The 27,585-nt window shown below is 35.7% G+C and overlaps 1 protein-coding gene across 1 annotated transcript in view; it reads right to left on the bottom strand.

Moving 5' to 3' along the window:
• The window catches only part of LOC140152606 (mitogen-activated protein kinase kinase kinase kinase 5-like), a 113,649-nt gene extending 90,894 nt beyond the window's left edge, over positions 1–22,755 (bottom strand). Inside the window, 3 exon segments of the mRNA XM_072175020.1 lie at positions 8,052–8,109; positions 22,541–22,613; positions 22,615–22,755. Of these exon segments, the coding sequence (XP_072031121.1) occupies positions 8,052–8,109; positions 22,541–22,613; positions 22,615–22,640 (157 nt within the window). The 5' untranslated portion in view covers positions 22,641–22,755.
• Between the last annotated feature and the right edge of the window lie 4,830 nt (positions 22,756–27,585).

The raw sequence follows: 27,585 nt of genomic DNA, 5'->3' as shown, positions 1-27,585 counted from the left end.
GGGGCAAGAAATATTTGGCAAGTCGTAAGGGGGGAAGCAATTTTGGCAAGCCGAGAGGGGGGGGCAAGTGATTTTTGTCACACATTCTTGGGGCGCCTTTTAAATAAAACACTCTAAAAAGCCTTAGGAAAACCGTATGGAAACGCTTAAATGCAAAATTTTCCTGCTCGCTGCGCTCGCAACATGTATAGGCCTAGACCATTTAAGGTTTGCAAATTGGGATCCAAAAAATTTGGCATGTGCAAGGGGGGCAAAGATTATTTGGCCGGCCGAGAGGGGGGGCCAGCGATTTTTGGCGGGCCGAGAGGGGGGGAAGCTATTTTGGCGAGCCGTTTGGAAGTTTTACCCCCAGGGGGCTCATAATTATTGCACAGTCCCTAATGTACCAGGCTGACACCCTTACCAAGTGCCCAACCAACCACCTCAATTCACAGACACATGAATAAGTCTCTCCTGTGTTGAGCATATTAAACATGCATGGATGTTTTGGAACATTGTATAATTGTATTTGTAACTGCATGAACTTTTTTTGTCAGACACCCTCGAGATATTGCCCCTTATTTATCCCTTCCCCTGGACTCTAGTGTAATCAGGTTTACAAAAACACTGCTAAGCTTTGAAAAAAGTTCATAGAGTTCAACCAAGAATGAATTCTTATTTTTCTAATATGGCTGTCACATCCTCTAATATGTTTATGCTCATGTCTAGGTTTACTCACAACTGGAGAAAAATTGTTTTCAATGACAATTCCCTGATTGCAGTTCAAAATCTATACAATCATAGATATGTGAATGCCAAACGATATCAATATTTCCAAATGGCACTGGACTGAAAAGAATGTACCTCCAGACAGGTTGTCCTTTCCCCCGTTTCTATCTATGCTTTTAAACACTCACAGAATCGATTACACATAATACCTCAATCCGAAGAAGCAATTTTTAAGTTACCGCAAGTCAACAATTCAATAAGCCAATTGAATTCTGCAGTAAACATCACAGAGTCTATAGTTACTCTTGGATAAACTGTAGTGCAATTTGAGCAACAGAGTAAAACATCGCATACATTTACATTACCCCATTTTGGAATCAAGGTTTTAATATGGTATTAAAACCTTTTCCGCAGAAACAATGATATCCACGATTAGCTACATAAATCATCAAACTGTGCACTTTTTCTAAAGAGAGTTGCAAATTTACATGAGAAAACTTTATTCTAAGTTTAAGGGGACCTGAAATTTTGACCTTTTAAGGGTTTCTTAAAATGTGCCCACCAGAAAATGTGTAGTTTTCGAAACAGCAAAAAAAAGTGCCCTTGTCCTCCTTTTTGAAAAAAAGTTAGGACAAGAAACTAATAATTAATTTTACTTGGTCTAAATTCTAAAACAATAAATATTATATTGGTTTGCATTTCAGGCTAATGACCTATGGCTGGATATCATGATGAACATCTGCCTGCCTGCCTACCTACCTCTGTAGAATTACCATGTAGGTCTATCCCAGTATTTGATATTCTATGTCACCTGTCTGTCTTATCTCCATGCTTTCTCTTCCTTTTCCTTCAAAAGCTACATTAAATTGCATAAGTGCCGTACAATGTATGCATGCTGGCCTGGGCAGGTGGGGTACAGACATACTCGGCAGTGGGGTTTGACTCCCACCCTTTTTATTTTACCCCCACCCTTTTTATTGAGGCACCCTTTATACTGAAAATTCCTGACCCCCACGCTTTTTACTGAGGCACCCTTTATACTGAAAATTCTTGACCCCCACCACTTTTTGCTTTTTCCGCTATTTGTAAACTGACAAAGGCACACGCGTCAGCTATCAAGTACGCCGAATTCTGCACCTATTTCACATGTGCGAGTCCGATGTTTTTCTCTCCAATAAGTTAATTGATACATTACGTGAACAATGCAAATTATATGTGAAAAACTACTACTGCACTGTAAAATAAGCATTTTAATGAATAACTGTACTTTTATGGTGTTCAAATGTTGTTCTTGTCATGAAACTTGGCGTGACGCTGTGTTCAGCGACTATATCCTACTTCTTCCGTGCTGCTTCGCTCAATCAATTATGCATGTTAATGACGCCACTCATATCTGATCAATGTAAAGAAAAATAACACGTCAGGGAAAATCGGACATTTGCATATGACGTAGGTGTTTTGGCAGCGCTTTCAGGGGAGGATATTGTGTACATTTTTGTACATTGCACTGGATTCACGTAAACAATCGCGAGCCTGCATCAAATGGAATTTTATCTTGCGACATAGTGTGCAAGTTTTGGTGATTTTTCTTGGAACTATGATTATTTTATCATTCAATAAAAATATACTGTAAGTTGGAAGAAGCCCCACGCTTTTTATTTTAATCCCACGCTTTATATCAGTCCACGCTTTTACCCAAAAGTTTAAACCCCCACGCTTTCACCAATTTTCAGAATTTCGAACCGGCACGCATTATAAAGCGTGGACTGCCGAGTGTGACAGAGTGCATAACATTTGCTGCTTCTACTTTGCAAAACCAAATCTGCTTTTAGGTACATTGATTTGAATGCACCAGTAGATTATAAAGATTAATGATGCACAATATCATGCATGCACACCAATTATTGCAAGTTTGTGAGATTTGGTTTTGCACTACATGTAAGCTGCAAAAAATTCAATGGTAATTAAAATATCACTATTTCTCCACATACATGTTTACAAAGGCCTAAATGTACTTGATCAATGATCACCATCAATGTTCACAGCCTTGCTCATTGTAAAATTATAATTAACTATTTTCAAAAATATGCCCTGCAAACTTAGCTGACAGTATTGCAATAATGAATAGTGTCAACACGTACAAACGTTTTTTTGGTTCTGTATACCCTGATAGAAAGGTAATTTAACATTTTTTTTTAAATTAAGCTTCAGATATTACAAAACTGAGGAGATGTTCTGGCATATAGAGAGATGTTGAAACAAGCAGGAGGAAATGTATGCACCAAGAATCAGGTGATGTGCCTATTGCATTATGAGTACAACAAGAAGCTTAAACTTATTCAGCACACACCTTTTCCAAAACTGCTTGAAATGCTTAAGGGCTGGGGTATGAGCGTTTGGACAGTATTTATTTTGGGACATTAGAGCACATCAGACATATCGAATTGCATTCTGAATACTGAAGAATGTCATTCTGATATCAAATAATTTTGATTTTTGAAATTAGCAATTTAATACACATTTTATGGCAAATCATTAAAATTGATATTTTTGATATTTAACAGTACTTGAAGTAAACTTTATAAATCTGATGATTTATACTTAAAGTGTATGTAGATGGGATAAAAAGCCGACGATCAATTGAAAATTTGACCTTTCAGATTGAAGATATGGATTTTTTCCCAAAACACCAAACAAAAATAAGGTCTTTTTGGGAAAAAATCCATAACTTCAATATGAAAGGTCAACATTTTCAATTGACCGTCGGCTTTTCCTCCCTGCTACATACACTTTAAGAATATATCATTAGATTTATATAATTTACTTCGAGGACTGTTATATATCAAAATTTGAAAAATATCAAATTTTTATAATTTGTCATAAAATTTATATTATATTGTGATTTTCAAAAATGAAAATTATTTGATATCAGAAAGACATGCTTCAGATTCAGAATGCAATTCGATAGGTCTGAGGTGCTCTCATGTCCCACAAAAAATACTGTCGAAACGCAATAAACGCTCATTTTAGATCCCTTTAATTGATTCAAATGCCTGAAGGAAATTTGAAGGCAGAAAAGTCTTGGTAAGTAAAAAGATTAAAATGTATAACATTTTAAGGAGCGAGCAGTCTGCTGCTTTCACATGCAAAACTATACTATGTTACACATCAGATACATAAATTGAAAGGGTTAAGGAATCGGATAGCAACATTTGTACAGTATTTTTGTGGGACCTGAGAGCACATTAGACATATCAAATTGCATTCTGAATACAAAGAATGTCCTTCTGATATCAAATTCAAATAATTTTGATTTTTTTTTTCCGCGACACAAATTTTTTGGCAAATTATTCAACTTTGATATTTTTGATATAACAGTCCAGTAAACTTTATAAATCTAATGATACAAAATGTATGTACTTAAGTGTATGTATCTGGGATGAAAAGCTGACCATCAATGAAAAATTTTACTTTAAATATATTTATATTGAAGATATACATTTTTTTCCTAATAAGACCTACATTTTTTTAGTGTTTTGGGATAAAAAAATTGGTATCTTCAATACGAAAGGTCAAAATTTTCATATGATGGACGGCTTTTCATACCAGCTACATACACTTTAAATATATGTCATTAGATTTATACAATTCAATTTCAAAAATATCAATTTTTGATCATTTACCATAAAGTACAAATGTATGTATTATATTGCAAATTTCAATATATATCAAAATTATTTGATATCAGAAGGATTTTCCTTGTATTCAAAATAAATGCAATTTGATATGTCTGATGTGCTCTCAGGTCCCACAAAAAAAATGTGAAAACATTGCTATCGGAGCCCTTAAAACTAGAGACTAGTTCCTAATTTTAGTGCATTTTATGAGTGTTTTCCACATTTGCAATGCACCTCTAGAATGTAGATTAAATTAAGCCTTGCCTCTTTTCCCAAACTGCTGCTTAAAATATCCAACATGACATTTCATGATCAGAGCACACAAACAGAGAGATAGACAAACAGACATTCTACTAAAATCCTTAGATTTATGCACACTGTATTTTGCACTTGGAGGCTCCAAAATGGAGATTCCAATTTTCAATTTATCCTTTTTACAAAATTGTTTGATTGTTTCTTTCATCCAAAAGTGTTAATTTTCTAGTTTCACTCTACTTTCCATCCTCAATCATTTCTCTGCCAGTGCATGAATTTTAATTAAAATTAAATTAAAATATTAAATTATTTTTGATTTTTCTGCTTCTGCTTCTATACTTCCCAATGCTGCAATCCGAACTAAGAGATGAGGAAATTTGGTAAGCAATATTAACACAAACCACAGGTTGATAAGGGAAAAGACTCAATTAAACGTTACCACACATTCATCACCTTCACTGATTAATTAATTATCAGATTCATGGAAAAACCAAAGACTAATGAACGTCAAGGTTGATCTAGAATATGTTCAAATTTATTTCATGTTTTACTTCAATTGAGTGTTCGGCTCTTCCATGCATGTAGACTCAATTTTGTGTACCAGGCATGACACTGCACTTTCCTAAAAAAAAACCTGACAATGTGTGAGAAATTGGGCAAAAAGTACCAAAAACAGGCTGAAATTAAATAAAGTTGTAGAAATTTTGACTAAAAAAAACCTGAATTCAGTTTTAAAACTGAAAATTCTCATGCCAGGTGTACATACAGCCCGGCTCACAGGTACATGTATTTATTTTACTATGCTCTAAAGCAATTTCGTGAAATTTCATGATGCTAAAATTAGGATCGTCAAGTCAAATCACTTCTTCTCCAATATATACTCCTTATTTATAAACACTCTGACCCCTCCCTCTCCTATTGAAAGTTATTTTGTTTATAGAGCATCATCAATCCTTTAACCTTTTGTTTCTTATATTACCCAACTATATATTTTCGCTTTATTTACGTTTCTCTCACATTACATTTAAATATCATGTTGGAGAGGAAATGATTGCGTGATCCTCCAGTCTGTGAAAACATCATTCTTATTATCAGGGGCCTGAAGAGTAGGCCATGTAGGCATTTTGCAATAAACAAACTTGCTCATTCAAACAAAATATCTCAAACTGTGGATATCTTTCCTTAGCATTTACCTCAGAGAAACAAGCATCCACCTCAAAATTATCAAGAAACCATCAGTTTTTTGCACAAAATGAATGAATGAACACACAATTGAAACAAATGAAGGAATAAATAAATAAACAAACAAATAAATAAATAAATAGATAAATAAATCCCACCACAAAAAAGATATATTTAGTTCCTTGAACAATTTGATTTGGAGATTGGATCATATCTGTGCAATAAACATCCTTATTATGATATGAGCAAAATAGTTCAAACTTGCACCTTCAGTGTTACTCCTATTCAGATATTTGTTAAGCGCTGATGCCGTAAACAAAGTACAGCCAGACAGGCCTTTCATAACTCGCTCATACTTGTCCCATTTGCTCTTGGCAAAATCGTTACTTGATGCTGGTATGCCTGCTTGCTGCCTGCATACACTTACTACTACTTCCTACGTGTATAAAAAGATGCGAAAATTGCACTTGGTGAATTACAAGACGTCAATGATAAAATGGCGAGCTCTATGATTTCAAAATATTCTGTGTAAATCATACCATAAGCTACTCAGGTCATACATCACAACTACACTGTGATTAGGCTTTTTACCTGGTACATGTACATTGTACCTCTATGATAATTTCAATTTAATTTGTCATAGATCATCTTTAATAATGTGGTTTGTCTGGAATGCGTAAGAGTAAAAAAACATGCCATTATTATAACTGATAGATAACTAGTACCAGAGAAGATGAGAAGAAACAAAAGAAGTCCCTCAGTGACTCTGGTTATGTGGACTTTAAATATTCTCAAGAGTGGGAATATGTGTTTCACCTATTTTGGTAATTTTAGATTAGAACTTACAATTTGTACTAATTTTACAACCTATGCAACTGAAATAGTTAGAGTTAGCTCAATCGATAAGGCGTTCGACTATGGTGCGAGAGGTTGCGGGTTCCAACCCTGGCGATGCCTAGTTTCAAATTGAGTTAGCTTGAAATTCCCCTGGACAAGGAACTTACTGCTAATCGTCTTGTTGTAACCCGTACGAAACTCGGGGAGCTGATCCTGGTTGTGAAGGTTATTTGTGGAATGTATAGAGTGTGCGCTCTTGAAGCAGCAAAGTCCCTGATTTGTTGTTACATGGTTTATGAAATGATGTGGGGCCTTAGTGGTCAGCGACAACCTGTTAAGTGTGCTGAGGCCTGTGGATCAATGTCAAGGTGTTGTACCTTTGCATAGCGCACTATAATCACTGCGCTTTTCTTTTATTTAATATGGAACTGGAACACTTGAGATATGACGTTTGTGGCAGATCAGTGTTCCCTCTAAGAATTTCATTTTTGGGTCAGTCTGACCATTTATTGAGATTTTTGGGCTGAAATCCTCTTTTTTTCCTTATTTTTCCTGAAGTCCTCCACTAATCGCACCACATTGCAGATTACATATTTACAAATATGAAGTTGAAAAACATCCTGATACCTCAAAATCCATAGACTAAACTAATACAGACAATTCTCCAACAGTCAAAGTCCCTGTGCTTTTTATGCTGTGAATTCTCGCATAAATTCATGAGGGCCGATCGTTCAATTGTGTGTCTAACAATCACGCCGGCATTTCGTGCATTTGCGTATACACAATATTCGATAGAGCATTTACGTCTTTGCATTTAAGACTGTAAAAATATGCGGTCTGTGTATATAGCAGTTTTGTCTGTCTGTCGCACTTCATGGAACGATCGGCCCTCATTATCGGGTGATGCTGAGACTTTGGCTGTTTGTGATTAGTCTGCATTTCTTTAGTCCATGTCAAAATCCATCTAAGATAAATGTCACATACATTAATTTGTCGTAGTTAGCATGTACATGTAAGATAAATGTATGTCATGAATCATGACAATTCTCACAGGCCTAACATACACGTACAGGTAGTACTTGTATGAGTCCATCCATCTCTTTGTCCATACCACAACTGTTAGCGGTCACCACCCAGGGTCACCACTTTCCCTCACTACAAGTCTGTTTTACTTTACAGGATATGCCAATACCCATTTATACATCTGGGTGGAGGGAGAAAATAGGGGTGAACTGTCTTGCTTTAGTGGACAACATGATGGCACTGGTCACTGGGGTTTGAACCCACAACCTTCTGATCATTAGTTGAAGCCCTTATCAGAACCAAAGTGTGTGTCTGCACAGAATGCCCCTTGTAACACCATGCCCTTGACATATACATAGCTATTCCTACCTGGTTCAATTTTGATAACTTTGATAGCTGCTAGCTCACTAGTTGATATCATCCGTGCCTGCAGGAAAACAAGAAAGTACACAACATTGTGAGAATGAGTAAATGAACGCTATACAAATATCATGCAGTGAAACCTGAAATCACAAAATCAACTGTTTCTTGTTACTTACACTTTAAGTACAAATACTTTCAGAAGCCTTCACAATATTACATGTACTTTTTACTTTCATCATCATTGGTATCTTTCAAACTTCCACAGATTTACTAATTTTGACTGTAGATTTAATATGAGGATCATGCAATTGTCAGGAGTGAGAATTTCACACTTTTGATGTCATTCAATAGTTATTTGAATCAGTTTGCAAATGTTTGAAATGTAAACCTTTTATTACTTCATATTTATGGTGAAATTTGCAAAGGAATCCAAATTTATCCAGCAACATGCTGATCATACAATGTACTGTCATAATATCAAAAACATCATCCTCATTTCCCCTTGTTTGACCACATTAGGTGTTGTGTGATACCTCGCAAGTCCACTGCAGTTTACAAGTAAAAATGAATGAACTTCATCAGGCTCAATGATCTAGGCCTACGAGTGTGTATCATTAAATAAACTGTAAATAAACGAATTTTCTAAATCAAATCTCTGGTTAGCAACTTAGCACTACTTTCAGGCTCTGTTGCTAGTATACTATCCAAGACCTTGGTTTTGCGTCAGCTGCTTACGCTACGAGCTCGCAACTAAGTTTCTGAGAGCCACAAACTGTGGCTGGTCTCTGGTGTCTGAAGGATTTTATTATGTAAAAATTGTCATATGCATCACAATCGAAAAACAAAACTGTGACTCAGCAATTTGATGGTAAGGCCTAGATCTGTCTCCTTATTAACCCTAACACCCAACCTTGCTTTTTGCTATCGGAAGTTAAAGAAGAAACGAAAAAGGAGAGAAGATGAACAAAGAAGTCACTTGGCACCCCCGGGATTCGAATCTTAGACCCCCAGCCAGCATGCCAAGCACACGATCACTGACTGGTAGCCACACGATTCCGTGAGCATAGCACTTAGGGGATTCACACATGCACAGTGGTTTTCATCGTGGTATTGTGTTGTATTTATGCGTGTTAGGGTTAATACGTCATTTGCTTCCAACTACTACAATCCATGTACAGTCGTACACATTAATTAAGGGAAAAAAACATGCAGTAATGTTAACGTTGCTGATAAGTTCAAAAGCTTGAGTCATAATTATATTTTAGGAAATGTGCTATGTGCAACATACAGAAATATCTTGAATAAAGTCAATGTATTTAATAGCTGTCTATTTTCCCAAATGCACTTGGCAATTGCAAGCAGTATTGCTTAGTATGTCAAGGCCAAGGGCAAATCCATGATCTATGCCTTCCATCATACATACAAAATATAAAGTGTGTTTGTATACAACTTGCAAGCCATGGCTTATTCCTGGTATTTTAATCCTTAAAAGAGTTCAAGCCTACTCTATGTACTATCAAAGCTACATGGCGCTTGTTCAAAATTTTGAAAAACATTGAATGATCCATTATTATTTTAAAAACACAAATAAATTGGATTGGATAATCACAACATTTGTTTAAAGTTGTCGAAAATACCTTATATTTGCCCAAATTTTAATACATAAATCTGTGAAGTGGCGCAAAAAGAGTATTTCAAATAAACAAATAGGGAATTACTTTTGCTGACCTCCTGGAACAGTTCAAGCATGCAACTGCTGCAACTCAAGCATGCACAAGCTCCTCCTGACACAGGAAAGATGAAGCTTCCGTTGCAGTCCTAATAAAATCACACATTTCAATTCATGCATTTTCTGCAGCAATCTTATATCAGCTTTCACAAAAATTTAGAAAACTTGTATGCAGCTAATGTGATTTTAAACTTGATCTCCTATAATGTGACACAATCTGACCCAGTCAGACCATTATTATGTTTTGTTGAATCCAAGTGTGTAAAAATATTGCATCCAAAACATACGCCCAATATTTATTGGTCTCACTATGAGTTTCAAAATATCAGACTCAACTACATCTCGTCCAATATTCATAGCTCGACCAAATAAAATATGGGCTCAATTGGTCCAATTTTATATCAAAGTCGGCAATCGTGAAATTAAGATATATCGACAAAAAACAGGGAGCAAACTAGAAACATCATGGTTTTTGGCACTGGGATGCCTCCACCATGGGCGATTTAAATTTGGAAAGAAATTATAACAGCAAAAAGTATCCAGAGTTTCTGACCATGGCCCACCTACCCTGAAAATCTGAAGTCAATCCGCTTATCCATTCACGAGATACAGCATCCGGACGGACGGAAGCACAGAAGCTCGGACATTGCAAAAACAGTATGCCTCGCGGTGGAGGTATAAAAATAATGAAAAACATATTGACTTTGCAACCAAGAATACCAGGGACTTTGGTTAGGTAAAGAAAAAAAAATTTCCACGTCCTACTTTTGAAATTCCGTTTTGTCAATATGTCACTTTCCATGTTTGTTTTTTTTCTTTTTCTTATGGCTTTCTGTGTTTTGTCCATTTATCATGTTTTATCCGTCTTACAAGAAGTTTAATAATTAAAGATATATTACAAACTTTACCACAATTTTTACACATTTATTTCATTGAAAGCAACAAGAGACAGTCAGACACACATTTTTTTATTATTTGTATTTTATTAACTTCTTCAATTTTATTTTTCCAACTACATGAAATCTTGCTTTCCGTTTTCTACCTCCAATTCCATGAAATTTGTCTGTTTTCCGTTTCACGGAAAACTTATGGTAGGCTCTAGACTTCGGCATCAGACCAAATCTTTGATCAGATTTGAATCAGCTGAAGTATTGAGCAAGTTTGTAATGGTAATAACTAAATTGTTTTTAAAAATTGACGTTGGTCTGTGTGGACATGGCTCGAAAAAGTGGGGAATTTGGGAAGCTCATTCCCAGGAAATGTTGGTGTTTGGAGGAAATTCTGGTTTTGGAGGAAATTGTGTCTTTTTGTATATAAAACATGCTATAAATGGTGGGAAATTTAGCTTGCTTCCCGGGAAATTAACATTTTTTCGAGCCCTGTGGGTGGATTAGATCATGTCACATATTAATGGTGTATCAACAATTGCTGATGAGTGATTTACATTTGGCCACGTGTTTTGAACTCGCCACCCTTAGCGTTACATCACAAATATTATGAATTTTTACACCAATCAAGTTTCAAATTAGAATATCTCCACAACTATCAACCCTAAACTAGCAAAAGTATACATTTTTGGAAAGCTGAAGGCATAAGCAATTTAAATATACACATTTCAACTCATTGTACAGGGTGACCTTGAAGTTATACAGGGTGGAATAAAAAAATACAAATAAAAAATGGGTCACTTAATGCATTGCTTATTACTAACTTGCAGTTATAAACTGAAAGTAAACAACATTGATTTGGTTAGAGGTTAGGGGAGCCCACTGATTTTGGAAGAAAAAAAAATCACAGCTGTTTGGTAATCTCGAATACAGGGTGTCCCAAAATATGTTCAAATTTTTTACAATTCAACATATTTTGAACTGAAACATTTTACCCCTAGCCCATACAAAAAAAAGTAAGTCCATATTTAGATTCCTCATCAAATTTCCTCTCAGAAAATGTAAACTTTGACTATGATAGGATAAGTAATTAAAATTTAGGGCAACTTTTAGATTTTGAAGACATCCGCATTGCTTACTACAGTGTTTAATATGAAAACAGGTAGTTTTGCACATAAAAGTTTGCATTTCATAGACTAAACCAATCATAAAGAGTTCAAAATGATTAAAAACAATTAGCAGAATAAATAATCTTTCAAAAGAGCTCTTAACCATGTCTGTAGCCCATATGGATGCAAAGATATGATCAGTTGATTCAACGCTACACAAAAATCTTTTATTTCCCATAGACTTTGCACATACCGCCACCGCCTCATCCCCCACCTCGGTCATTCTGAACTCAAACAAATCTAACTCCACTATCTTAGCTGATAAACAATTCTCCTTTGGAGGTCTTTTAGGGCACACATTTAGCTACAACATGACACCAAACACACTTCAATACCTTTTGTTTAAGCAGAGATATAACAATTTGAACGAGTCTCGATTTGGAAAAGCGTAACAACACCACCATTTTTGGGTGGCGAGTTCAAAACGCGTGGCCATTTATACATCAGTGCCACATTTTCAAACGCATGTGGTTACATACTACAATGTTCATAAATATCAAAATATAAAATATAAAAAGGATTGTCTAATGTATGATGTTATTTCACATTCAAGTTTCCATGTTTGTTCATATAATTTACTTCTTGCACATTTATTTATATATTTTCTTTGGAAATTGTGCGAGTTGTTCTATGTATGATGAAAATACATATTGATATAATTTTCAATGTGTCTTTTTTATTTGTTATTCTGTCAATTGTAAATTTATATAAAATTATATGTGTCACTATGTCAGTCAGAATATCACCATAGTAATACAATTACATGTTGAAATGTGAAACAGGAATTCAGGAAAACAGGCAGTACCTTTGGCACATACTTGGTCAACCACATAGATCTACATTGTACTTTTCTTATAAACCCCGGTGGGTTCAGTTTGTATTTAAAGGTAGGACGTATGACCGTTCCAGGATTTGAAAATGACTCCTATTTCACGGGGAATCGAGGACATTTGCAGCAATTTTACCCCTATTTTATGCTGAAATCAAGGAAAATTTGCCCCAAAAACCTCCCCTATTTTTATCATTTTGAGGACGATTTTCATTTCACCCCTTATCACAAGGAATCAAGGACATTTTTCCGAAATAAATACCCCTATTTTTACCATTTCAAGGATGCTTTTGAATTTTCCCCCTATTTCACAGGGAATTGAGGACAATAACGAAAATTGTAGCGGTAAAACGCGGACGAAAGTCCTAGAAATGCACCCTATTTTTCATTTCAAGGACAATTTTGCTCCAAAACACCCCTAATTTGGACAATCGTGAACAATTTTGTCCTCGAAAATTCATGGACATTTCTTGAAAAGTACCCCTAATTGGAACCATCATGCGTACACATTGTCAGTGAAGACTGAACCCACCGGGCTTATAAACACCACACCTGGACACTTACATATTATTAGAGGCCCAATCAGTGATCCTCAACATGGTTGTAATGAGCTGTTACTTTTTTAAGTCCCATCTAATTACTTCATTATTTTCTAAAATGATAGTGACAACACATTATACTCATCTTCCATTATACAGACATACAATTTATTTGCCTTCCCAAACAAAATTAGTGTCAAATCACAGCTTGATATCAAGCACGCACTGCATGCAAATGTCAAATAGTTCATCGCTCATCCAGGACTTCCATTGAAAACACAGCTACAGCTGCAGCTAGACCGCTATAGACAAAAATAACAACACACAACTGAATAAAGGTGACTGCAATTTCAAACTTTAATAACATACTCATCATGCATCAGCTTTTCACATTTTACATCCATACACAGTGCATGAATATACCATGGTGCATGTAGGCCTATGTATTTTAAAATCGAGGTGTGTGGGGTGCGAATATTACCTCCATGCACATCACACCTGGGATCATTTTCATATTTTCAAGATCTTGACATCTATGTGTTCCCAAGAAATTAAATCAATATGATCAATTAATCATGTTATGTTATATTTCAACTTCTGAAACTTCAACGCGTATATGTTTTATTTCCCTAGTGTTGAATCTCCTCTTACCCATTTTCTGAAGACAGATTTTACACTGTCACTGCCAGGGGGTTTTGGTCAAATATGACCGACAATGTTTCCCGTGCCCGCAGCACAGATGGGGAGGCACCCAGTCTGTGGTCGCTTGTGGTATATACTGTGTTAGGGTTAACGCTAACACTAGTAAATGTACCACAAATGACCACAGGCTGGGTGTCTCCCCTTCAGCGGGACGGGCACGGCAAACACATAGGTCACTCGATAGTGCCGAGACCATAACCCCCTGTGCTGGCAGTGTTACCGTTATGTACAACCATCCGGTGTACACAAAATCCTCCCCAGTTGTTGTTGTGCAAATGGCAGAGACTAGTCACAAAAGTGTTGGACTTGGCAGCAGACTGACTGTGGTCAATAGTTTATGGTGCAGGAGATTGGCTTCTTGTCAGAAAGGAGTTCGGGTTCCAGGTTCGATGCCGGGGGTGCCCGCGCAGCTTTTCTTCTTCACGTTTCCCCTCTTTTTGCCCCTTCCGCCCTTCCATCATGAATTCCTACCTGCCTGGGAGGGTGATCGAAGCCCACTGTCTTTGTTTTTCCCATATCCACTAATTTAATTGATATCTAATCACACATGCAGTTTCTCTACATCTGCCACTAACGATTTATGAGAATTATGAAAATGACACAATTCTTCTTTTCTTTTTATAATGAAACAGGTATGTACATGTACATGTAATAATACAAAATGTCTTTGAAAATCTCATTAATAACAACATGTACATACTATAGTACATTGTACATGTTAGACCAAATGAATTATATTAATGTTATTGTGAGCAGCAAGGTGTAAATTCAAGGTTATTTGTCTAACCGCTTAAACGGACCACAATCCAGTCGGTTAACTCGGTAAACGTATGTAAAAATAAATTTAACATTTTTTTTTTACATTTTTTTTTATGTTTTTCCTACCCTTATACAAACTCTAACCCCTTCCCAAACCTTACTACATGCCTAACACCCTTGCCCCAACCCAGGGGTAGCATTAAGGCCCGAAAGTCGGGGGTTGTTTTCCCGTGTTTTTCACTCTTGAGCTTGCAGAAAATCCAAATACATGGGGTGAAAATTAAATCTCGGGGGTGAAAAATATTTTGCAGTGTAGTCAGGGGTAGGAGTAAGGTCCAAAAGTAAAGGGTCAGAGTTCACCCCCGAGCTTGCACATTCCCAATATATTTTTAAATTTAGGGGATCATTCACCCCCGATCGGGGGTTAACGCTACCCCTGCCCCAACCGCCAAAAGGGAACCTTTGCATATATCTAAATTCGTGTGTTTCATACTGATATCTGCATTGTAATTATTACTTGATATGTGCAGAATGTCATAAATTAAAAAAAAATTTGACATTATGGTTAATGTTTGAAAAATATACTGATATCCAAAAAAGCCTGTTTCGGAGGCTTCACATGCAAAAAACACCATACTTAACAAATGGGTGAAAAATTAACATGTGATAAATCTACAATATCTGCCGCATAGAATCATTGATTCAATATACACAAGAAAATAACAGCTTAGATGATCACAACACTGTTGTTTTCAAAAAAACCACTTCTGCAATGTTTAACAATTGTAATGTTAACATGAAGCCTCCGAAACAAAAAAAATGACTTGCTGTGATAATTTAATTTTTGTCACAACTGAAATTCAATACTTAGAAGCAAAGAATGAAAATTGGTAATTGTGATATTTTTTACCTATTTTTTTATGTCAACTTGTAGTGGTTAGCCAAATATTTTACTTTTATGATCACCTGTGTTGTTAACTGAAGCCTCCGAAACACAAATCGCTTGAATTGCCAATTCTAAAAAATAACTCCAATTTCTGTGAAACTTGGCTGGGAGGTTCCTTTCATCAAGTAGTATTTGTACATGAAGTTAGACATTCAAATTATTTTAGGAACCCAATTAAAACTTAAAAAATATGTTTAAGGTTTGGAAATTTCCATTGTAAATGACACTTGATGTTAAAATTTTCAAAACTGCAATTACAAACATAGCAAAACATGGTATAAAATTTAACTTATATCTGTTGACTTACTCTGGAATGGGATTTCACATGTATTCCAGCTTTCAAGTCATAATTTTCTGAGGTTATGTAAAATACATTTTTTCTTAGATTTTAACCAAAATGTTATGGAAATGTCAAATTTTTTATTAGAAATCAAAAGGTTTAAGGGATCCAGAATGAGCGTTTATTATGCTTTCGACAGTATTTTTTGTGGACATGAGAGCACCTCAGACCTATCGAATTGCATTCTGAATACTGAAGCATGTCTTTCTGATATCAAATAATTTTCATTTTTTGAAAATCACAATATAATACAAATTTTATGACAAATTATAAAAATTTGATATTTTTCAAATTTTTGATATATATAACAGTCCTCGAAGTAAATTATATAAATCTACTGATATATTCTTAAAGTGTATGTAGCAGGGAGGAAAAGCCGACGGTCAATTGAAAATTTTGACCTTTCATATTGAAGATATAGATTTTTTTCCCAAAAAGACCTAATTTTTTTTGGGTGTTTTGGGAAAAAAATCCATATCTTCAATAATGAAAGGTCAAAATTTTCAATTGATCGTCGGCTTTTCATCCCACCTACATACACTTTAAGTATAAATCATCAGATTTATAAAGTTTACTTTAGTACTGTTAAATATCAAAATATCAATTTTAATGATTTGTCATAAAATGTGTATTAAATTGCGAATTTCAAAAAATCAAAATTATTTGATGTCAGAAGGACATTCTTCGTATTCAGAATGCAATTCGATATATCTGATGTGCTCTAATGTCCCAAAATAAATACTGTCCAAACGTTCATACCCCAGCCCTTAAGCCTTGAAACATTATTTTACTGGAATTTAAGTTGCTTCTATGCATGATTTCAGTAAACAGAAACATATTTAAGTGGTTTGAAATTTTGACCCAAAAAATCAAAAGTTACACCCTTTACTGTGAAAATGACCATATGCGCACGACATCAAGCGTGTCCATAGAAAGTTGTGGAAAATAATATGCGCTGGACTGTTTGCGGTAATCTTAATATGTAAAAGGAATTCTGCAAAAATTATATGGACTTCATATCTGCAATATATTCCACACAGCTACTGTGGAGTCATGGGGAGTCAGAGCTCTAGCTAGTGCATCAGAAGTGACTGCTCAGTCAAGACCTGCAGCTTGGATTATTCCTCATTTGGCATGTGTAGATGTACACGTGTGTACTGTTGGTGGATTGACCATCAGATCCTGAGTAGCAGTTGACATAGTGGCTATAGATGAGTAGGCTCTTTGAATTTTCTTCTTTTTTTTTTAAACACCAGAAAGATCATCTGATTTTCCGCATCCAACTTCCATTAAACAACCATAAAGTCAGCCAGTCTGAAATCTTCCAATGTCTGCTTGTTTTACATTGGACCTCCTCTACTGGGCTCCTCCATCTTTCTCTGAACTTTGATTTGGAGACCAGCTATCTTCTTTTGGTCATCTACTTTACATACATCCATAATGTGATTATGGAAGAAAGAGATATCTTCCATGATGCAAGTCATTTTTCATTACATATTTACGAATGAAAGTCCGAAAAAATGTTAATTATCAACCAGAAGTTGAGTTCACATAATCACAATCTCAATCACAAATATTTAAAGGAGGATTGTCCAATTTCATCACAATCATACTAGTACTGGGTATGTATGCTATTCATGACCTTCATCACCCACATTCCCCAGTCCCCACCTGTGAAGTTTCTTGCCATTGCCAGCACAAATTTGTATAACAATTAACAATTCCGTTTGATATGTATTTGACAGCCCTAAAAACAGTATGACCAATCCATCAATAAGGAATACCCCCAGGTATCTTGTTGTCAAGACCGTTGATCAGCCAATCAGCGAGATGTTTAGGCCAAAAAAAAAGGTTTGTCTCAAAGCTCACGAGTGGTTTGAAAACAAATGTGAAATGCCATTTTTTTTTTTTTTCGACTTTTTTTATGGTATTTTGGGAAAAAAGTCTGATTTTAAACTAAAAAAAAAATTTGAAATAAAAAATATTTCCTCATTTCTTTTTTGTCAAATCTCGTGATTTTACAAATGCGGCGCAAGCTTTGAGACAAACTTTTTTTTTGGTCTTATCACATCTGTGTTTATGCTCGTAATGCTTGGCGCACAGTACAGACCACGGAAGTAATACAAAATTAACTTTAGTCACTGGTCATGCTTGTTGGGTGCTTACAAATGTATAGGTGACCCCGAGCTACGCCACTTCTGGTCAGGAGCCGTTGAAAACAAAGCACAGTGCAGCATCAAACCCAAACAACACCACAACATCGGCATTTACGTTTTGTTTGTTGTCAACGGCATATAACCCGGATGTTAATAACTTACCCGAATGACTGTGGTGACCTATCTATAGGGGTGTTTTGTATTTGTAAATTTTTTAAAAGAAGAAAAAATGAAAAAGTTTAACAAACTACCTTCTTGTGCGAAGTAGCAACTCGCTTTAAGCAGATATATGTTTAATCAAATTTTTATGGTACCACTACCAGTGTTCAAAATAAGCACTTAAATCCTCTTGTCCAAAAATCACTGGGGACAACCATATTGAGCTATGTACTTATCCCCTGGACAACCACTAAGTTTGATTAAGCAGTATACAGACTCCGAGTATTAGACGTACAATATTATATGTACAATATGTATGCGTTATTTAATCTATTGCCATTCTATTTCCAGTAATGTTTAAGTTCTACGAATGTTTGATGACGTAAAATCAAAATCGATAATATGTTACGTATTATATCTGGTAGAAATATATTATCGATTTTACGTCATCAAACATTCGTTAGAACTTAAACATTACTGGAAATAGAATGGCAATAGATTTAACGTACATATTGTACATGTATACAATATTGTACGTCTAATAAAAAGTCTGTATACTGCTTTATTTGGACAACCAAATTGTTATGAGGACAAGCAGAATCCATGCTCTAGTTGTCCTCGGGACAACCTCCATATTTTCCTTATTTCGACACTGACCACTACCATACTTACTATCATGGACATGGTTTATAGTAATTAGAATTTCATTTCAGGATTGAGGGCATGATCAACATGTCATAAACAATGTTCATGCCATGAAACCCGTAATCACATTCCCCAACATTTGGTGATTGCATTTCATCATCATGTACAATGTTGAATGTATAATCTCAAGAAATGCGATTTTCCTGCCTTTTATTCAACACCAGAATCAAAATCCTAATATTATTAGTGCCTCCCTCTATGTACACCCATCGAATGTGTGTCATTTCATCAGCCCTCAGATCGGCCATCAGACACACACATGATACAGGCATAGAGTTCTGCAGCAGCATGTTTTGTTGACATTTTGTGTAATGTTTACATCCATGACAGTTCTAATTCCATCAACAGACAACTCAAATACAAAGGATGTCAGTTGGCAATCTTAATGTTAAGCAATCAAGTTTTCAACACTCTCACTCTTACAATGAGCAGAAAGTCACTGAGTCATGCAATTCAAGTACCAATATTGATTACCTGAAGTGGCCTACTGCAAATGACCAGATATAACCTTTCTGGTTTTCTTGTTATTTTGCAACAACAAAACCATGTTTTCCTTGATTTTGGTATGAAATTGAGCAATATAATTAATTGTCATGTCAATTTGGAGTTATTAAATATTAGGGGCAACTAAAACTGATATGAGATATGTTTGAAATCTGTATTGCCTATTCTGAAGGAATGATTGGCTTGATTGCCATGTAAACAAACCATCCTTGGCCCATATGGACATGGTGTACTACTTTTCAGTACCCTGTTTTCCATGGGTGACTGTAGGAACCCATGGATTCGATCCATGTACCCTATTTATAGGAAGAATTCAAAACACGGCGACGATAACAGTCACAAGTCTGGTCTTTTACATCCTCATCCTCCTCATCATCATCAGTCGGCTGCGGAGCAGGCGACTACAAGCTTTCTGCAACTAATGCGATCTTGGGCAAGCGAAACAATTTTGTTTGGCTGCAGCATCCCTTCAGTATCTCCCAGGAGGTGCTGGACGTACTGTAAGTACAGTGTGTGTGGCCGTCCCGGTTTCCTCTTCCCATGTGGTGGAATATAAAGTGCATATTCTTTCACAGGCTCGCCATCTTCAAGACGCAGTATATGGCCGAGAAATTTGAGTTGATGAATCTTGACTCTGGCAACCAGTGGAGTGGTGTTGGTCAGGTTGTAGATGGTTTCATTTGGAATCCGATCCACACGCTTAATGTTTAACATGACTCTGTAGCAAGATGTTGCAAATGCATTGATCTTGTTTTCCATGTCCTTGGTAATTACCCATGACTCAAATGTGCTCAAAATTTGCGATCATGCACCAAATAAGTCTCATCTTCATTTGAGGAATGGTAGGAAGTGGTATTTATGAGAAAAAGTGGTATTTTATGTGTACCCTGGACCAGATATGCTCAGGAGTCTCAGACCTTCGTACGGAGAAGGACAGTGGAAATCGTAGTGACTGAGGTGTGAGTACCTCGGGCTAATTTTCGTGTGATACAAGAATACATTGCACTCGATAGAAAAATATATTCTTGTATTACACTCGAAGCCATTCAATATTATATTTAGACAATAATAACTGCGCACCATCTATTTTGAGGTCATGTGAAATCGGAGGGTTTTGTTTCGGGCTGAGGTATTTTTCCGAGGGAGCGGTAGCTCCCGAGCAAAAATATCGAGGCCCAAAACAAAACCCTCCGATTTCACACAATGACCTCAAAATAGATGGGGCAAAGTTATTATTGTCATTCATTACCGTCGTATCTAATATTTTGAACAAATCAAAATGGCATTTTGGCCACGCGTTTTGAACTCGCCACCCAAAAATGGTGGTGTTGTTACGCTTTTCCAAATCGAGACTCGCTCAAATTGTTATATCTCTGCTTAAACAAAAGGTATTGAAGTGTGTTTGGTGTCATTTTGTAGCTATATAAGTGCCCTAACAGACCTCCAAAGGAGAATTGTTTATCAGCTAAGATAGTGGAGTTAGAGTTGTTTGAGTTCAGAATGATAGAGGTGGTGGATGAGGCGGTGGCGGATGAGGCGGTGGCGGTATGTGCAAAGTCTATGGGAAATAAAGATTTTGTGTGTGTGCGTTGAATCAACTGATCATATCTTTGCATCCATATGGGCTACAGACATGGTTAAGAGCTCTTTTGAAAGATTATTAATTCTGCTAATTGTTTTTAATCATTTTGAACTCTTTATGATTGGTTTAGTCTATAAAATGCAAACTTTTATGTACAAAACTACCCGTTTTCATATTAAACACTGTAGTAAGCAATGCGGATGTCTTCAAAATCTAAAAGTTGCTGTCAATTTTTAATTACTTATCCTATCATAGTCAAAGTTTACATTTTCTGAGAGGAAATTTGATGAGGAATCTAAATATGGACTTACTTTTTTTGTATGGGTTAGGGGTAAATTGTTTCAGTTCAAAATATGTTGAATTGTAAAAAAATTTGAACATATTTTGGGACACCCTGTATTCCGAGATTACCAAACAGCTGTGATTTTTTTTTCTTCCAGAGTCAGTAGGCTCCCCCTAACCTCTAACCAAATCAATGTTGTTTACTTTCAGTTTATAACTGCAAGTTAGTAATAAGCAATGCATTAAATGACCCATTTTTTATTTGAATTTTTTTTATTCCACCCTGTATAACTTCAAGGTCACCCTGTACAGTGAGTTGAAATGTGTATATTTAAATTGCTTTTGCCTTCAGCTTTCCAAAAATGTATACTTTTGCTAGTTTAGGGTTGATAGTTGTGGAGATATTCTAATTTGAAACTTGATTGGTGTAAAAATTCATAATATTTGTGATGTAACGCTAAGGGTGGCGAGTTCAAAACACGTGGCCTTTTATGTTATTTTATGCCATAAAACGCTGTTTTAATATAACCAGTTTTAATCATTGTTGTAACCTACCCTACAAAAAAATCAACCAGGCGAATATAACATTCGCGCCAACAACAAGAGCTACCAATCACAGAAGCGCGACGGCATCGCGTAGGCGTGTGCGTTGCCATAACGCGTAGCTTATACACGCACGCGCGCGCAGAAAGTAGTCAGTATTGCGCGTCCGGAGTCATTGACAATTGTGAGTTATTAATGACGTCGCAATTTAAGTGTGCGGTCAGGCAATCAATTTCTTTTGAATGGATAACAGGCTTCGAGTATATTAATGAGGTTATGAATAATATTTATTCCATGTTATTGTTATGTTGACTTGTTATATTGATCTAAAATGTTTTGTTGAGTGAGACAGTGTCAGGAGTGAGTCAGTGACTGTCAGTGAGTAATTTCAAGAAATAATATTAAATATCATGAATGATATTTTTTATGTTCAGTTGACAACTAGTAAATTGACAATAACTGTGTGAGGATACATGAACTTTCAAAAACAGAAACATGAAGAAATATTGTGTAATTATAGAGTGAAGTGTGTAATTAACATGAATTTGAACAACATGAATCATGATTGTGCACGCAGTAAACAGTGCCATTGGCATTGCACAGTGCATTATTATGCAGTGCGAGACATCATGGACATACGATATCAAAAATGTCATTCACTCACCTTGTAAACATCTCCGTAAGTTCCACTTCCTATCCGCTGAAGGAGTTCAAAATCCTCCAGCGGATTCTTCCGATATTTCTGCACTAGGAGTGGACGACATTTTACTATTTCGACTTCATGAATCCAAATGATAACGTATTTATTCACAAATATCAGTAATAAATTCCGTGTAAATTCTTTCGGGATTTGCTGTCTTTCTCTCTCGTCCCGGTTCCTGTCATGCGCAGTGAATGATGTCATAGCATAGCATTTTGAGAAGTAAAACCACAAGGGGCAGCTTTTTGCAGTTTTAATTATTATTACTGGCTTTTTCTTGCTTGTATGTAAATTTAAATTAAATTCAAAACTTTATACATCAAAAGTACAAATGGACAAGATTTTAGAAGACACAGAACTGCAAAATATGAAAAGAAACTAAGAAAGAAAGAAAGCTAAGGGAAAAAAGAAAAGGAAAGACAGAAAAGAAACATGAACAGACAAAAAAGAGGGTGGGGGGGGGAATATCTAAACTGAAAGACAGGAGTTGAGAAACATAATAGGCCTAAAAAAAAGAAAGAAAGAAAGAAAGAAAGAAAGAAAGAAAGAAAGAAAGAAAGAAAGAAAGAAAGAAAGAAAGAAAGAAAGAAAGAAAGAAAGAAAGAAAGAAAGAAAGAAAAAGAAAGGAAAGAAAGAAAGAATTGAAAGAAGAAAGAAAGAAAGAAATTAAAGAAAGAAATGAAAGAAAGAAAGAAAGAAAAAGAAAGAAAGAAAGAAAGAAAGAAAGAAAGAAAGAAAGAAAGAAAGAAAGAAAGAAATTAAAGAAAGAAATTAAAGAAAGAAAGAAATTAAAGAAAGAAATTAAAGAAAGAAAGAAAGAAAGAAAGAAAGAAAGAAAGAAAGAAAGAAAGAAAGAAAGAAAGAAATTAAAGAAAGAAATTAAAGAAAGAAAGAAAAGAAAGAAAGAAAGAAAGAAAGAAAGAAAGAAAGAAAGAAAGAAAGAAAGAAAGAAAGAAAGAAAGAAAGAAAGAAAGAAAGAAAGAAAGAAAGAAAGAAAAAGAAAGAAAATAAACTAGGCCTACCCCTCCCCCTCCCGCACCACTGAAAGTGATTTTCACTCCAGTGTGAATTTAACTCCAAAAGAGTGAAATGTCAACTAAAGATCAATTCTTTTTGGAGTGGCCTTTTATGGCTTCTTAAAGAGTGAAAGTTTACTCTTTTGGAAATATGAAATTCACTTTTTTTGGAGTGAAAATTTCACTCGTTTTGGGGTGATTTTCACTTGAAACTGTCTTTTTGGAGTGCATGAGATCTCATCAATCATCACTTCTCAGTTAGCCTATATAATACATTCAGAGAGTTTAACACTTTTAGAACGCATGTTAAAACTTTTAACCATGGCACGGATTGCCAGGTGAACCACACAACAATAATTAGGGCCTATAAATATATATACTGAATTGGTTAACATTATTTTGCCAGAGGTTTGCGGTGATGGAAGGCCTATAAAAATCTCAACTCAGGGGATGAAGCTGGGGTCACGAAATGCCCCTTTAATACAAAGTAGGTCTATCACACTGAGATAGAAAAACAACAACAACAACAAACAAAACAAGTGTGCAGCTGCATTTATTTTTGACAGTGGGCGCGGTCATTGAATAAAAGCTGCCTTATGATTTGACCAAAGTAAAGATGATAAATAATTGAAGAGGGCGCTAAATCAGTTTATGCTATGGGCCCTCAGATTCTCATGAATCATTAGTGCCAGATGTAGCGAAATCTCAGGTTTATTGTCAAGGGAGGACAACCCGATTTTATTGGCAGGTCAAAATGGGGGAGTGGGGGACAAGTGATTTTGGGAATAGGCCTAGATATTTGGGCACCAGAGTATATATACCTACACCTTAGAAACACAGGGCCTATTACTAGGAACCGTTCATGAATTGTTTGCATCACATGATTAGACAAATTCAGATTTTAGATTGGGGTTCCCCAAAATCTGGTGTAAAGGCTAAAGGGTGGGGCAAACTCGATTCTTGGCATGTTGAAAGGGAGGAGAGCAAAGACATTTGGTATGTCAAAAGGGGGTGGTGGAAGCGCGCGATTGTTGGCAGACCATTTTGAGATCGCCTCAGGGTAGGCCTACACTCTCAGAAAGTGCTACTCTATGTAGAACCCTAATCAGTAATAAGGTTCTAAAAAGAACCTTAAAAGGTTCTATAAAGAACCTTAAAGATTTAAGTGGGCCTGCAAGGGAACATGCTAATTCATTCATTCAGGGACTCATCACAATTAGAAAAGTAAAACGTAGTGTTAACCCATTTTGGTACTAAAAAATCATTTTCTTGGATAAAAAACCTTTTTTTCTGTTCTACTAAGAACCCTTTGAGGGTTCTTTCTTTAAGATTCCTTAAAGGTTCTTCAAGCTTAAGGTTCTACAAAGAACCTTTTTCTTCGCTAGAGAACCTTTTTTGGTTCTACAAAGAACCCCATTGGGTTTCAGTTGGGTTCTTTGTAGAACCAAAAAAGGTTGTGTAGCCAAGAAAAAGGTACTTTGTAGAACCTTAAAGGAGTATTTCGTGATCCTAGCATCCTCTATTTATGTCATTTTTCATTAGATATCCATGAAAAAAACCTATTCCCAAAGTTTCAGTTGATTCTGATTTTGCGTTCGCGAGTTATGCATGATTATGTGTATTACACTGCTCCATAGACAATGCGTTGTAATTTCGTTCTGGTGCACCAGAACGAAATTCAAATTTCACGATATCTTTGCTAAACGAATTAATCTGCAAGAAATATTTTGTACATAAGGCCGTATAAAATTAATGTTTTGGTTCTCGTCCAGAGGATTTTCATGAATTGATGAGGGAGGGAGGTGTTTTTTGTTTTGTTTTGTTTCAATGTAAAATTAGCATTATCAGTAGTTTTCGGTCTTCTCCAACAGTGCTCGAGGAAACGATGAGGCCCTTTTTTCAAATGTGAGATTCTGAGGATAAACCCCTAGAGTACCACAAAAAGACTTGGAAGTGATGCTTGTTCTCTAATAAATTATATGTATACTAATTTATATGTATGAAGATTTCATAAATCATTCCAAAGTCTAACAAAATCTAAAAATCTAAAAAAAGAGAACCAAAATATTAATTTTACACGGCCTAAACATTATGTAGCCAGAGGTTTCCAGTGATATAAAAATCTCAACTTTTTTTTGAGAAAAGTGGGGGGATGAGGCTGTGGATCACGAAATGCCCTTTTAAGCTTGAAGAACCTTTAAAGAATCTTAAAGAAAGAACCCACAAAGGGTTCTTAGTAGAACAGAAAAAAAAAAGTTTTTTATCCAAGAAAATGATTTTTAGTACCAAAATGGGTTAACACTACGTTTTACCAGAGAAGATGTAATAATTATTAATTACATCTTCTCTGGTTTTTACTTTTCTTAACTTTGTGATGAGTCCCTGAATGAATGAATTAGAATGTCCCCAGGCCTATTTAAATCTTTAAGGTTCTTTATAGAACCTTTTAAGGTTCTTTTTAGAACCTTATTACTGCTTAGGGTTCTACATAGAGGACAAAAAAAGGTTCTAAGTAGCACTTTTTTTCTGAGAGTGTACACGTTATTGCCGCTCACTGACAGGATCCTCGTCTTCTTTCTTCCTGCCCGCTCCCCTTCGGCTCTCAGCACCATGCACCAAATTTCTACAGGCTATATGGACTAAGGGAACATTATAAGCATAATAGGCCAACCAATCATGCTGGTAAAAGTATACTCTTATAAACTAATATACTCTCCTATAATAGGCCTATAGGTTTTTTAAAAGTTAAAATTTAAACTTCTGTGCCGATTGAAAAGAATACCCATTAGGCCTATTATAATACGTTTGCTATATAGGCATAAAAAAAACAGGAATTCAGAGTTTTGTGAGGTATGCATATGGAGGACTTAAAAATTGAGAAACTTTGTGAAAATGTAAATAGGCCTATGTAAAACTGAACTGAACTGAACTATGTAGAAAAAAATTTAAAAACAAAAACAAGCAAGTAAAATCAGTTTAACCTGCACTTTATCGGACAGTGGTTCTCATCCAATATTCTGATGCTTCCTAGCTGGACAGAAACTGAAATTGGGTATTGCAATAAAAGAGTCAGTCGTAAAAATGAAATGGTATATTACTTATTTTAATTAAATTTGGTTCCAAAACTTGGTTCCAAATAAAGATTACTTTATTTACACATTTTTGACTCACCCTGTAGGCCTATGTCAATTTTGATATTCATGCTTACTCTCCATTCTGTAGGCCTAGGCCTACATTCTGTGCTCAAATCAGTGGCGTAGATTTCTTTTTGACATTGGAAGGGGGGATGGGATTGGAAACAAATCTTGGAAGTAGGCCTAAATAGTATTAGTGAATCTAGCCCCTTTTGGCGACAGAATAAGTTTACGGTACAAATGCGCGCAAAGCGTGAGAAAAATTTTGCCATAATAGAAGCTAAACTCGGGAAATATGGTGCATACGTGGATTAAATTCGCGCGAAGCGAGCAAAACCATGCTTTGTACTTTTCGGGCGAAACAATGATGGCCAGAAATCCACGTACAGGCGTCAACATGGGGGTGGGGGATGATTGTATGGACCATTCCCGGGACCATCCCCCATGGCAAAATATCGGGGGATTTATCCCCCCTCCCATCTTATGGCTCAAATTAAGGCGTTTGTGGATCTTTTCAGTTTAAAGTAGCCTACTAGGCCTACATGAGCATTTCACGAAATAAAAGATTGGGTTTAAAAAGCGTCTTGATATACCATTCACATATAAATACGGAGTGTATATAAATACGGAGTGAATACTTAGTATTATACTATTTGTGTCAGTGATTCTGTATTGAAATTGTCATTCGGGCATTTATCATGTTTATCATGATTACAAAAATCTGACTGTGTTGAAATTAAAACGGGTAGGCCTATAATAGATCATTTCAATTAAATTACCGTATCTTCTAATCAGAACCACTTGTTTTCAAATTTCCATGGAAGACCTTTTCATACCTGTCTCACGTGTTAGACTTGTC

This window comes from Amphiura filiformis, chromosome 5 (genome assembly GCF_039555335.1).
Source record: "Amphiura filiformis chromosome 5, Afil_fr2py, whole genome shotgun sequence".
NCBI classification, from domain to species: domain Eukaryota; kingdom Metazoa; phylum Echinodermata; class Ophiuroidea; order Amphilepidida; family Amphiuridae; genus Amphiura; species Amphiura filiformis.
Note: the sequence above shows the minus strand (reverse complement) of the source record. Positions and strands in the feature narration are given on the sequence as shown.